The sequence below is a fragment of the Daucus carota genome, chromosome 2 (genome assembly GCF_001625215.2).
Source record: "Daucus carota subsp. sativus chromosome 2, DH1 v3.0, whole genome shotgun sequence".
NCBI lineage: Eukaryota > Viridiplantae > Streptophyta > Magnoliopsida > Apiales > Apiaceae > Daucus > Daucus carota.
This window is the reverse complement of record NC_030382.2, coordinates 6,665,152-6,677,463: the sequence shown is the minus strand read 5'-3', so window position 1 is coordinate 6,677,463 and position 12,312 is coordinate 6,665,152. Positions and strand designations below refer to the sequence as shown.

The following is a 12,312-nucleotide window of genomic DNA, read 5'->3' as shown; positions in this document are numbered from 1 at the left end:
GATGTCTAATCAGGAAGTAGCTGCAAAGCATATGCCGAGGAGGCTCGTACTAAGAAAAAGCGACGATGATATTTCCTGCATTGTTGTATGGTTTCAATAGTTTCACTCTGTAAACCTTAAGTTCTATACTTTAGTTCTTTTATGTTTTACCAGAAAACACCAGTTTAATTATATAAATGTGAGACAAATTTCTTAACTGTCTTCAAATTTGTTTGGTAGGAACCGAGAAATGTTGAATATTTGGCATCTTCTTTTCGTTTGTGTTCACCTTTACTATGAACCATTTTATATGATGATCTTATATGTTAGCATGCAAAATGATTTTGACAGGCTTACTGTTGGAGAGATATATGGCGAATTTTCATGATCTGATTACTTTAAAGAGGTACAGGGCATGCCCTGCATGGCAGAAGACACATGAGAAGATTATTTTGGTGTGTGTTTTGTTTGGTTCTGGATGTTAAAGTTTCTTTTTTACGATTTGAAATTGGGTTGGTTGAGGTTTTTGTAAAGGTATTCCACTGATTAGGAGAAGCAATTGTTCAAGAGGCTTGGTGTGAAACCATTAGTTATTGAATTGGATCAACCGGGTAATTTACATTTTTGCTCTTTTTATATGTTTTCCTCAGTTTATGGAAATTGACATCTCAGCTTAGGAGTAGCAACGTATAAGACAACCCAATTTAACTGAGATAAATCCTATGACAATATGACATTCACCCGGTCAGACCGCATTTGACACAAGATTACTGTTTATCAGTTTATTTTTTCCCTTCAACTTGTATGTGTGTGTGTTTTGGTTGGTTCTTGATGTTAAAGAGAGGGGAGATCAGTAAGTAAACTGCACATTGACAAGCTTCTTCTTTTGTACCCAAGGTGAGGTTATTTCTTCCGCTGATATGTCATATATATTTAGATTTTGACGACGAATTGTGAATGTAAAATAAAGCAAATCTCAGAAACATTTTTGGTTTATTTACTAAAGAAGTGAAGTGATATTAGCATATATATATATATAGATTGCTTAAAGCTGCAAGATGATTTCCAGATTCTGTAGCGGACTGGTGACAAGGAATGCAGTCTATGCAGATATTATCTTCTTTATTACAAAACTCTGTTCCTAATGAGTTCTCCACAAATTTTTAGGGTCCCTGGATAGCTACTTGAACTTTGTAAGTTCCATATAACAAAAATTTTAGTGCCTTTATCTCTCAGTAAGGATTTTGTTATTTGTAAATAATTTTCACTTTCTTTGTTGGGTGATTAATACATACAGATGTCATAAGAATGAATTATTGCTGAAGGAGTGACATCATTTCGCAAGACTCTCCCTGCACCTGACCAAGAAGCAGGTTCAAGGATTGATTTCTCTGATAATGTGTATGATGACGTAGCATGTATCAGCCCTCACCTTATGGATTATTATCGGTTACAGATCTCTTACTTTCAATTTCAAGTGAACTTTTGCTTTCCATTCCATGATCTACATCTAGAGTCTTACTGACCCGTTGACGGATTATTTATGTATCTTGTAATTCACATTTCTCATATTTTTTTGTTGATTTTTCTCTTTTCTTAAATTATTATATATGTGATGATATTTTCCATAGGCAAATACATGTAGTTAATCATGCACTGCGTGATTTGTATGAAATTTTATAATGCCATTTTTAAGATTTTATTATTTTAGTGTCCTAATTTAGTTTGAAATCTATTATTGATCTATGATTTTTGTTTGGATTTCATTTGATTTATCAATTAGTGTTGGTGATTTTACTTGCAAGAAGCTTGGTGATATTTTGGCTTTTGCTAAGATACTTGATTGTAGCATGGCTTGCTATATTTGATGTTTTTTCCTTTATGTGACCAGTGGTCGCTTTGATTATCATGATGCCTTAACAAAATCTCTCATATTATTAGAGGCGCAAAGGTCAGCAAAGCTTCCTCATCAGTTCCTCCTAACAATAGCATTTTTGGGAGAGGTGACTATGCTCTTCAAGATGGTACATTGTTATGGGCAGCCAAGTTCTATGCAGCAGTACTCGAGGCTGCTGGAGAAATGGAAAATGTGAGGTGTGGCATCCTTTGGGGTACCGATTATTTTCTAAAAGCCGCTGATAGAGAGAAAGTTTGTCCAGGTCCTGACTGAAGCAAGTAAATCTCTCTCTCTCTCTCGTTTCGTGAGTATATAAATTTTTGTGAAATCATGTTTGTCAATCTCATCTGTTTATGTTCAAAGATGGAGATGAACCCAAGTTGGCAACAAGAGAAGCTGAGAGAGCTCTGTCAGGCAAACAAAATCACAATAGCTGCTTATTCTTCTCTTAGAAGGAGCCTTCTGGGGAACCAAATGAGTGCTTGAATCTGAGCTTCCAATGGAAATTGCAAAGTCGATACGGAAATCTGCTGCTCAGGTTGCTTTGATATCAGCTTATGAGGCTATGGACAAGGCTTTGTTGAGCGATGAAGAGTCCAAAAAGGTTGCTAAAATTCCTCAGAGAATCTTTGTGAGATGTTAATCTTTGAAATTAGTCATGTCATTCAGAGAGTATATCAAAAATGTAATCGTGCTTTCAATATTTATTGAATTTCACTCTGTACTGAGGTTCCTTTAAAGCCTCTGCAACTTATTTTCTTATATTTCATAATAAATATAAAATAAACGGATTAAGAAATTATAGATCATAAAGTTTTTCTATAATATTTTATATTTAAATTTTTTTCACTCGCGCGAAGCGCGTTTTTTTCACTAGTGATACAATATAATAAAAATTTTAAATCTATAATTATTATAATTTTTACGATATCATATTTATTTTACAAGAAATAAAAATATATGATTTAATTAAAAATGATAGGCAGTACAATGATCACAAGCAACCCCGTTATCTAACAAGTATCGCACAAAAAGCTGACCTCTTGTGTTATTTACTGTCTCTCCGCGTCTTTCTTCGATACAATATTGATCGCGGTTGACACGTAAGTAAATTAGCATCCATTAATTAAAAATAAGTTACTTATACACAATACACATACATACAGATCTCGTAAAAGCTTTCTCTTCGATATCATCACCGTCCGACTTGATGGCCAACGATTTCAAGTTCCCGCCGGTCGTTTTCCCATCGGGCGGCAACCCGAGTCCGGGAAGCCAACGCCGACCCGCAACGGCGCCGTTTCAATCCCCCCGTTCCTCAAACCCCGGAATCCCCTTTCTCTCCTTCGACGTCGGCGCCGCCGCCACATCATTCCCACCGCCCCAATTCTCCAGTTCCGGCAGTATCCCCGGCGGATTCGAAGACGAACCACCCCTTCTTGAAGAACTAGGTATCAACACCAAACAAATCTGGAACAAAACCATGTCGATTCTCAACCCGTTTAGAGTCAAACCCGATTTACACGAAGATTCGGATCTTTCGGGCCCTTTTTTATTCTTAATGGCATTTGGGCTTTTCCAATTACTCGCTGGGAAGCTGCATTTCGGGATCATATTGGGCTGGGTCACTGTCTCCGCTTTGTTTTTGTACGTTGTTTTTAATATGTTAGCGGGTCGGAATGGGAACTTGGATCTTTACAGGTGTCTGAGTTTGATTGGTTATTGTATGTTGCCTATTGTGATATTGTCTGCATTGTCATTGTTTGTTCCGCAAGGTGGGGGTGTTATTTTGGGAGTTACGGGTGTTTTTGTCATATGGTCGACAAGGGTGTGTACGAGGCTTTTGGTTGAGTTGGCTTCGTGTGGAGATGAACATCGCGGCTTGATTGCCTACGCTTGTTTTTTGATTTATGTTCTGTTTTCGTTGTTAGTTGTGTTTTGAAGTGAATGGTGATTTTGTATGGATTTTTGCTGATTTATAATAACTGATGGTAGTTTGTTTTTCTTTTCGGTTATTTGCATTTATCATGTTGATAAAGGTTTTATATTGCCCGGTTAGAAATTGTGATTATGAGATTCGAGCAGGGGGCGTAAACAAACCAAACTATTCGTGAGCTACTTGAGTTCGGTTCGGAAAATATTCGAATTTGATTCGGTAATAATCGAGCCGAGCTCGAGCTCGAGCTATTCGAATGTTTTACCGAGCCGAGCTCGAGCTTCAAATTACTCGGCTCGTAAGGTTCGCGAGCCTTATCGAGCCTCTATTATTTTTTAATTTTTTAATTATAAAATTTTTTAACAAATATATTTAATATTTTATTAATAATTTATATATTTAATCGAATCGAACTCGAGTCGAACCGATCATATTTCGAGTTTTTGTCAATATTTGGTGACTCGATTCGAGCTTTCGAGCCTATCGAACTATTTACGAGCCGAGTTTCGAATTTGAAATTAAAGGCTCGGTCGAACTCGAGCTCAAGCCCCGAACTTTTCAGTCGAGCTCGAGCCGAGCCCGGCAGTGTTCGACTCGGCTCGGCTCGTTTACACCCCTAGATTCGAGCATTCCACTAGGTTCATACAAGAAAGTAACTTCATGACAGGGCTTGTTGTTTATCGAAAGAGTTGCAACTTGATTCAGAGTTACATAATTTGTTAGAATAACAAACAGAGTTATGTAAATTGTTAGTACTAGTTAACATTAAAAATCTTTTGGGTTTTTTGGTATTATTTTTTAACTTATTAAATTGGACGAATGTGCATGACCGTTTCTCAGTGTAATGAAAATGACCAACGTACAATAAATTTTGCACCGTAGTTTCTCAATGGAATGAAAATGGTGTGAACAACGTACAATAAATTCACTGCCTGGACTTTAGGATAAGTCCCGAACCACTCTCTCACTTCTTTCACCAATTAGCTATCATTTTTCGGTATATTTCAATGAATTTTCTTTTTTCAACTTTAGCCAAATTTGCACCTTCAGCTTCACCCAAAAATACCTCTTATAAAATAGTTTATATGTATAGTTAAGTTCTATAGAGTAGACAAAAATATCGAAATATTAGAGTACGAGTTATAATTTTTTTTAATCAAAAATAATATCTTCCATTATCCAAATTTTCATGTAATTTATCATTTATAAGATGACTTAAATAAATTTAGCAATCAATCAATAATATTTTTTAACTATGACAAGTATTAAGATTCATGTTCAGCTTATTAGTTATATTGCAAAACATAGTATTTTCTAATTTATAAAAGTAATTAATATCATAAATACTTCTCTTTTAAAATTTTTTTTGCGAGTTTATCGTCGGTCTCACGACGTGTTAAATAGGAAAAAAAAAATGAAATGATCGTCTCTGTTGACAGCATAATTCACATGATATCGACTAAATAACAATTACCGTTAACAATGAATGCTCACAGGTTAATAATTGATAATTTCATTATTTGTTAACAATAAACGCTCACAACTCAATGATATTATCATTTTATAATGTGTATGCACCGTAAAATTATGAATAAAATCGCCCACAATCTTCTTTATACTTTATTTTGAGACTAGTCTTCTTTATATTTAAAAAAATTTATTCAAATAGAAGACATAATTATCATTTATAGATTTTTTATATCTTTCAAACATCAATACTCACTTATCTTCATATTAATGTCAAATTATTCCAAAATATTATTAATATCTGAAAAATCCTCATGATTCTACTTTTTCTTCTCCAATGATATTAATATATTATTATTACATTCAATTCTCTAGTCACACGATAAATGATATCCATAAGATTACAAAAAGATAACAAATAAAATCTACAATATTTGTAAAATTTCATTGATTGCAATATCACAGATATCATAATAGACAATCTGGCGATATGATTCTATCATTAACAATTAAATTCGATGATCCGACGGTCGTTATTTGTTAAAGTAGCCGTTCCTTTCAAATTGTGAAGAGGACAGACATTTCACGGACCCCTATATATACCACTCTGCAGACAACTTAAGGCTTGTGCATAGAGAGAGAGAGAGACTGAGATCATAGAGAGAGTGTATCTTTGGATTTAATTGAATTTTGTCACCGTCTCACTCCGATTTGTTTCTCATTTACAAGAAAGGGTAATTAATTTCTTCCTTATTAATTTTGTTTCTGTAAATATGACACCGAATTTTGGGTTTACATATATGTATGTGTTTTTAATAATGATCTACATGGATTCTTCAAATCTTATAACTTGAGTTTTGTTTATGATGAAAGATATGTTTTGTTTGTTTCCATTCATTACAATTCTTGGCTTTTAAATTTTATGATGATTGATTGGTGATGTTTATATTTTTTGCATGGCCCTTTGATTTTATATGTTTTATCTGTTGTGAATTAATGTTCTTAGGTGATGTTTGGATTTTGTAGATAATCTCAATGGCTGGTTCAAATGAAAACTGTGTTGGTGATGTTAGGCCCTCGATTTCTCAAGGTAAAATGAACTTGGATTTAGATTAATGTACAAGTTTTCCAGTGTATTTATTTAATTACATACAATAGATATTTGTCTATATTCTTCCATGTGAACTCTATGCCATTGTAGGGGGTTTCCTAAAAACTACTACTCAGAGGGCTGACGAGGGAATCGGCCCGACCAGGAGGGCATTGAGTGTAATAAACCTAAATGGTGCTAGATACGCTCCGTATGTGGCTACCAAGAGAGACGCCTTGCGCGAGTAACTTCTAAGAACTGATAATTTTTCTATGTTCTCGATATTCCTAATTTGAAAACCTAGTTTGATATCTGAATTACCTGTCTTGTAATTTTATACAGAAAGAATGCAGTTTCTAGTACAAATGTACTGCAGAATTCCAAGGTGCATCGACCACTGACCAGGTTTGTAAATGGCATTTAAGGAGTCTCATTTCATGAAAATAGTTTAATGTTGTGCTCTGTTATCTCGATGTTGAGACTTGTTTATATTTATAATAATTTGGTGAATTCAGGAACTTTGCTGCACAGCTAGTGGCCAAGCAGCATCAACCATTGGTTCTGGAACAAAACCGTCCATGTCGATTCTCAACCCGTTTAGAGTCAAACCCGATTTACACGAAGACTCGGATCTTTCGGGCCCGTTTCTATTCTTAATGGCATTTGGGCTTTTTCAATTACTCGCTGGGAAGCTGCATTTCGGGATCATATTGGGCTGGGTCACTGTCTCCGCTTTGTTTTTGTACGTTGTTTTTAACATGTTAGCGGGTCGGAATGGGAACTTGGATCTTTACAGGTGTCTGAGTTTGATTGGTTATTGTATGTTGCCTATTGTGATCTTGTCTGCATTGTCATTGTTTGTTCCGCAAGGTGGAGGTGTTATTTTGGGAGTTACGGGTGTTTTTGTCATATGGTCGACAAGGGTTTGTACGAGGCTTTTGGTTGAGTTGGCTTCGTGTGAAGATGAGCATCGCGGCTTGATTGCCTACGCTTGTTTTTTGATTTATGTTCTCTTTTCGTTGTTAGTTGTGTTTTGAACTCAATAATGATTTTGTATGGATTTTTACTGATTTATAATAACTGATGATAGTTTGTTTTTCTTTTCGGTTATTGGCATTTATCATGTTGATAAAGTTTTTACATTGGCTGGTTAGAAATTGTGATTATACGAGATATAATTCGAGCATTCCACTGTGTTCATACAAGAAAGTACTTGATGACAGGGCTTCTTGTTTATTGAAGGAGTTGCAAATAGGGTTAATAATCAAGTGAGTCACCAAAGTGAGCTCAATATATCAAGTTGGTCACCGAACTCAAAATCGTCTCAATTCGGTCACTTAAGTCAGTAACATGTATCTTTAAATATGAGTTTAAGCGGTAAAAATATTATTTATAGAGGTTTACACATTATTCTTGAATGTTATCTCGACTAAGTACAATGTTATGACTTCTAGTATTTATGATGATATATTCAGATTTTATCAAGTTTATTTAATATTTATTTTTTAATATATAGTTATTTTTTCGTTTTAATTAACAATAAATGATAAATAAACCTGATAAAATCTAAATATATTATCATAAATAATATAAGTCATAAACTTGTACTTAGTTGTGGAAGCATTCAAGAATAATGCGTAAATCTCTATAAATAATATTTATACTCTTTCAACTCATATTTAAAGATACATGTAACTGACTTAAGTGACCGATTTGAGACCGTTTTGAGTTTAGTGACCAACTTGATATATCAAGCCGACTTCAGTGACTCACTTGATTATTAACCCGTTGCAAATATGATTCACAATTTGTGAGACCAAGTACGATAGTTGTGTCGATTATTACTATTTAATATCAAAAATCTTTTGGGTTCTCTGGCATTATTCTTTGACTTGTTAAATTAGATGAGTGTGCATGGTAGTTTGTAGGTGGAATGAAAATGGTTGCAGGGATATGGCTGGAGAAGACGAAGTGATATTGACAGAGAGAGTTCCAGAATGATCAGTAAAGAATGAGTGAGATAGGCTAGTTGAAATGCTAATCAATGGATCATGATTTTGTTTCATTTTAATTGGAGATATTAATTTTATGATATTAATTATATTCAATCCGGATATCAAAAAAAGTAAAATTTGTTTTCAATCAAACATTATAATTTAGTATCCAGATCCAAGTAAAATAATATGATCCCACCCGATCTTAGTCAAATAAAAATTCGATTAAAATAATACTCCACTCAGTCCCAATTTATTTCTCTTGTTTGACTTTTTAGTGTCTAATTAACCAAATTTTGACTAAATTTACATATATATAATAATTAGAAAAAATTATGAAAAAAATTATTATTAGAATCTACATCTATTCAACTTTAATATCTATTCAACTTTAATGTATTTTTTTGATTTTCAAGATCATGTAATAATAATTTTACCGATCAAAGTTTGGTCCATTTGACCACAAAAAGTCAAACAAGACATATAAATTGGAACGGAGGGAATATAACTCAGCTTGTCTCGTCCATATAAAAGTTTAATTAAACTATTAAAATAATATGTCAAACTCGTATTACCCAATATAAAGTTAATTAAAATAATATGATTCAACTCGTTTTATCGAAATAAAAGTCCAACTAAACTAAAATAATAAAGCACAATCACGTTTATCCAAATAAAAGTCCAATTAAAATAATATGGCACAATCACGTTTTATGCAAATAAAAACTCGAAAATTAATATTAAATTTGACCTGATCATTCGTTGTAATATAAGACTTTTTACACATTTCTGGTAAGTTTGTCATCACGTAAAGTAATCTTAATAAAATATATTACAAATGTTTAAAAATGTTAATCAAAATACACAATCCTAAGAATATAGGATACTGAGATAATTTATGTTGACGAACATTTTCACTGAATAATACAATATATATAAAAGTAGTTAATACCATAAATATATTCTCTTTTATAATCTTTTTCGAGTTTTTCATCATAAGTCTCACAATATGTTAAGCGGAAAAAAAGTGAAATATTAGACTTTGTGGACGACATAATTCATACGATATCGACTTAATAATTTAATTATTTGTTCACAATCAACGCTCATAACCCAAAGATTTTATCATTTTATAGCGCTTATGCACTATAAAATAAAATTCATTCCAAGATATTACTTTTATTCGAAAATTTTTCATGATTCTACTTTTTCATCTACAATGCGATTAATATATCATTATTACATTAAATTCCCACATCAAACAATTATAACATTGACAAGATTATAAAAAGATAACAAATAAAATCTAGAATAACTTTTGTAATTCTATTGATTGCAATATTCTATACTCTAGAAAGATAATCCACGATATCCTTAAACAATAGACAATCTAGAGATTCGATAATTGATTAAAAAGAATTAAATTCGATAATCCGACGGTTGTTATTCGTTAAAGTAGCCGTTCCTTTAAAATTGCGAAGAGGATAGACATTTCACCGACCTCTATAAATACCACACTGCAGGCAACTTAAGGCTTGTGCAGAGACATAGAGTGAGAGTAACAGAGAGAGAGAGAGAGAGAGAGAGATTAATCATATTTTTGAATTGATTAATTAAATTTTCACCATCTCACTCTGATTTGTTTCTCGTTTACAAGAAAGGGTAATTGATTTCTTCCTTGTTTATTTTGTTTCTGTATATATGACACCGAATTTTGGGTTTACATATACGTGTGTGTTTCTAATACTGATAATGAAGTTACAAGTTGTTTCCGAGCTCAAACGAGTCAAGAATGAAACTACAAGTTGATTCCATTTTCAAACAACCGAAAATGAAGCTACAAGTTGTTTTCAACTTCAAACGAGTCTGGAATGAAGCTACAAGTTGTTTCCAACTTCAATCTAGTCAATAATGAAGCTACAAGTTGTTTCCGAGCTCAAACGAGTCAAGAATGGAACTACAAGTTGATTACAATTTCAAACAACCGAAAATGAAGCTACAAGTTGTTTTTAACTTCAAACGAGTCTGGAATGAAGCTACAAGTTTTTTCCAACTTCAATCTACCAATAATGAAGGTACAAGTTGTTTCCGGGCTCAAACGAGTCAAGAATGAAACTACAAGTTGATTACAATTTCAAACAACCGAAAATGAAGCTACAAGTTGTTTTTAACTTCAAGCGAGTCTGGAATGAATCTAAAAGTTGTTTCCAACTTCAATCTACCAATATTGAAGCTAGAAGTTGTTTCCGGGCTCAAACGAGTCAAGAATGGAACTACAAGTTGATTATAATTTCAAACAACCGAAAATGAAGCTACAAGTTGTTTTTAACTTCAAACGAGTCTGGAATGAAGCTACAAGTTTTTTCCAACTTCAATCTACCAATAATGAAGGTACAAGTTGTTTCCGGGCTCAAACAAGTCAAGAATGAAACTACAAGTTGATTACAATTTCAAACAACCGAAAATGAAGCTACAAGTTGTTTTTAACTTCAAGCGAGTCTGGAATGAATCTAAAAGTTGTTTCCAACTTCAATCTACCAATATTGAAGCTAGAAGTTGTTTCCGGGCTCAAACGAGTCAAGAATGGAACTACAAGTTGATTACAATTTCAAACAACCGAAAATGAAGCTACAAGTTGTTTTTAACTTCAAACGAGTCTGGAATGAAGCTACAAGTTGTTTCCAACTTCAATCTACCAATAATGAAGTTACAAGTTGTTTCCGAGCTCAAACGAGTCAAGAATGAAACTACAAGTTGATTCCATTTTCAAACAACCGAAAATGAAGCTACAAGTTGTTTTCAACTTCAAACGAGTCTGGAATGAAGCTACAAGTTGTTTCCAACTTCAATCTAGTCAATAATGAAGCTACAAGTTGTTTCCGGGCTCAAACGAGTCAAGAATGAAATACAAGTTGATTCCAATTTCAAACAACCGAAAATGAATGTACAAGTTGTTTTCAACTTCAAACAAGTCTGGAATGAAGCTACAAGTTGTTTCCAACTTCAATCTAGTCAATGACGAAGCAACAAGTTGTTTCCGGGCTCAAACGAGTCAAGAATGAAACTACAAGTTGATTACAATTTCATACAACCTAAAATGAAGCTACAAGTTGTTTTTAACTTCAAACGAGTCTGGAATGAAGGTACAAGTTGTTTCCAACTTCAATCTACCAATAATGAAGCTACAAGTTGTTTCCGGGCTCAAACGAGTCAAGAATGAAACTACAACTTGATTACAATTTCAAACAACCGAAAATGAAGCTACAACTTGTTTTTAACTTCAAACGAGTCTAGAATGAAGCTAAAAGCTGTTTCCAACTTCAATCTATCTATAATGAAGCTACAAGTTGTTTCCGGGCTCAAACGAGTCAAGAATGGAACTACAAATTGATTCCAATTTGAAACAACCAAAAATGAAGGCACATGTTGTTTTCAACTTCAAACGAGTCTGGAATGAAGCTACAAGTTGTTTTTAACTTCAAACGAGTCTGGAATGAAGCTACAAGTTGTTTCCAACTTCAATCTACCAATAATGAAGCTACAAGTTGTTTCCGGGCTCAAACGAGTCAAGAATGAAACTACAAGTTGATTCCAATTTCAAACAACCGAAAATGAAGCTACAAGTTGTTTTCAACTTCAAACGAGTCTGGAATGAAGCTACAAGTTGTTTCCAACTTCAATCTAGTCAATAATGAGGCTACAAGTTGTTTCCGGGCTCAAACGAGTCAAGAATGAAACTACAAGTTGATTCCAATTTCAAACAACCGAAAATGAAGCTACAAGTTGTTTTTAACTTCAAGCGAGTCTGGAATGAATCTAAAAGTTGTTTCCAACTTCAATCTACCAATATTGAAGCTAGAAGTTGTTTCCGAGCTCAAACGAGTCAAGAATGGAACTACAAGTTGATTACAATTTCAAATAACCGAAAATGAAGCTACAAGTTGTTTTT

The 12,312-nt window shown here is 33.5% G+C and overlaps 2 protein-coding genes across 2 annotated transcripts; both read left to right on the top strand.

The window, feature by feature from the left end:
- Positions 1-3,078: 3,078 nt before the first annotated feature.
- Positions 3,079-3,818, top strand: LOC108192230 (uncharacterized). Its single transcript, XM_017373506.2, has one exon. It carries the CDS (start codon positions 3,087-3,089, stop codon positions 3,816-3,818), a length of 732 nt encoding a protein of 243 aa, XP_017228995.1. The 5' UTR covers positions 3,079-3,086.
- Positions 3,819-6,314: 2,496 nt separating this feature from the next.
- LOC108192618 (uncharacterized) lies at positions 6,315-7,406 on the top strand. Its single transcript, XM_017373507.2, has 4 exons — positions 6,315-6,369; positions 6,481-6,613; positions 6,712-6,754; positions 6,885-7,406. The coding sequence occupies exons 1-4, from the start codon at positions 6,315-6,317 to the stop codon at positions 7,404-7,406; spliced, it is 753 nt and encodes a 250-aa protein (XP_017228996.2).
- Positions 7,407-12,312: the final 4,906 nt, after the last annotated feature.

Bases quoted from the DNA above. Each gene is read 5' to 3' on its own strand.
- LOC108192230 (XM_017373506.2), top strand. From the start codon at position 3,087: ATGGCCAACGATTTCAAGTTCCCGCCGGTCGTTTTCCCATCGGGCGGC.
- LOC108192618 (XM_017373507.2), top strand. From the start codon at position 6,315: ATGGCTGGTTCAAATGAAAACTGTGTTGGTGATGTTAGGCCCTCGATT. The intron at 6,370-6,480 runs GTAAAATGAACT...ATGCCATTGTAG, and splicing joins TAGGCCCTCGATTTCTCAAG to GGGGTTTCCTAAAAACTACT. The intron at 6,755-6,884 runs GTGCATCGACCA...TGGTGAATTCAG, and splicing joins ATGTACTGCAGAATTCCAAG to GAACTTTGCTGCACAGCTAG.